This window comes from Sphaeroforma arctica (assembly GCF_001186125.1).
Source record: "Sphaeroforma arctica JP610 unplaced genomic scaffold supercont1.5721, whole genome shotgun sequence".
NCBI classification, from domain to species: domain Eukaryota; class Ichthyosporea; order Ichthyophonida; genus Sphaeroforma; species Sphaeroforma arctica.
Window position 1 is genome coordinate 1 of NW_014034837.1, and position 1,868 is coordinate 1,868.

Consider the following 1,868-nt stretch of genomic DNA (forward strand, 5'->3'; position numbering starts at 1 on the left):
AACTACGTCAGAATACAGGCTACTTGAATTTATATATCTCACACACCGTTCATACGAGTACGTTCTAAATTTGAGTATGTGTGGGCGTTTGTGTTCCGGTGATTCGAGCGCGTGCATGTGTGTGGACAAGATTCTCACTTTGCCATAAATGTCTTAGGTATTATCCAACAGAGTACAGACCTCATGTTTGCAGGTCAAGACCCGCCTGATACTCATACGTCAATTCAACAAGATACTTTCGTATGCATATACGCATAGCACTTTTCGCTTTAGTATAGAACACACTTATGATATTGTGAAAATAATTACAAACAGAGAGAGTCGTCGAAACTCACCGATCCTTTCCTATTATTAACCGACGGCACCAGTCGCACTTCTCGTTCGGAGACCATTGCACTCTCTACTACATCCCAGAAAGGCACTTTATTATTTTCTGGTCTGTCCAAAGGGCCTTTAAAAGACCACTTATACTCGTGTCGAAAAGTAGGGGGTGGTGATACGGCAGCGGGTGCTGCGTCATCTTGTGCTGCGATCACTGGTATACATGTTAATGTACCCAGAGCTATCAGTAGGGAGGTTATAAGCGTATTTGGTACGACTAACATGTTGTGGTTATAAGTATGATAAGTTCGCTATAGATACAGTGTACGTAAAATCCGGTGAATGTCTTGGGGTAATCTGTAGAAGACTAGGCTCAGTCTCACATGCATGAATGAACGGCTAATATCATGACCCTCTCTACTACTCGCTAGAGATGGAGATAAATATATTTTCGCCTGTATTTTATGTATTACAGAATACAGCGAGTTATTATAGTCACTTTATAGACTTTATAGACTCCTTCTTGACTGCTTTCTTCTTCATAGCCCGAGTCTCCGAGAGGATAGTTTGGAACCTAAGTGGCAACTATGACATGGTGTCAAATGTCAACTTTTAATATTCACAACAACAATCGTCGATTTTCAACAAACTAAATGTCGGAAACCAGCTGTTTGTATATTCTACGCCCTGGAACATCATTCTGAATATGAAACAACCCGAACCGAAGAAATATGTCGTAAAATTAGAATTCCACGAGAGACTTCCCCCCCACTCTCTCTCTCGACTCTCTCTCTGACTCAATTCCTCCTCGGTCATAGAGAACATGGACTAAAAATCATTATAGTAGTGGAGTCGATGTATTTGTATGTCATGAAAATACTATATGTAGGTGTATTTAAGAGAGTGCATCTACGCAGATTCGCTTTATAAGGATAGTTGTGTATTTGTGGGTGAATGCGTACCTACGTAACAGTATCGTACCCGAATAGAAGCGGCCCTTGCACTCTTAATATATTCCACCCATAAGTAAATAAGCACACATTCGGCTGATATCTATATACATACATATAATGTTCAATCTACGCAGAACAGCGTACCAGTGCGTGGCTTTGCGGTCGCCCTCAACAGTTCTCCAACACACTCTACGAACCCCTCTAAGCAGAGCGGCAAGCAATACCATTGCGTACAATCTCAGGAACAATCTTACACACAATGTAGCCGCAATGCGGGCATTATCTAGCACAACCCCTTTGAGAGGTATAGAAGAATTCTATGACACAACACAGGTGTACAAATTACAGCCCACTGGAAGGGCTTGGGAAGCATCAGAATTGAGAATCAAGAGCTTTGAAGATCTGCACAAGCTATGGTACGTAAAGATCCTAGGGTACCTGTCAGTTTACTTTGTATTTACAGTGCTGGTATCTTCTGTATTCACCATAAAGGCGTTTGTCCTTGTTCCGACGCGCGACACAATATGTGGTTGCTATATATTGAAGAGTGAAGACAGTAATTACTGATTACCTGTCAGCTGCTTTTATATATAT

General features: G+C 41.4%; 1 protein-coding gene across 1 annotated transcript; it reads right to left on the bottom strand.

Annotated features, from left to right (window-relative positions):
- Positions 1-330: 330 nt before the first annotated feature.
- On the bottom strand, positions 331-807 carry SARC_15180 (hypothetical protein; the record flags this gene model as incomplete). The annotated part of the gene is made up of 1 exon (XM_014290698.1): positions 331-807. A coding segment is annotated over exon 1 (275 nt), but the record flags the coding sequence as incomplete, so codon positions are not given.
- Between the last annotated feature and the right edge of the window lie 1,061 nt (positions 808-1,868).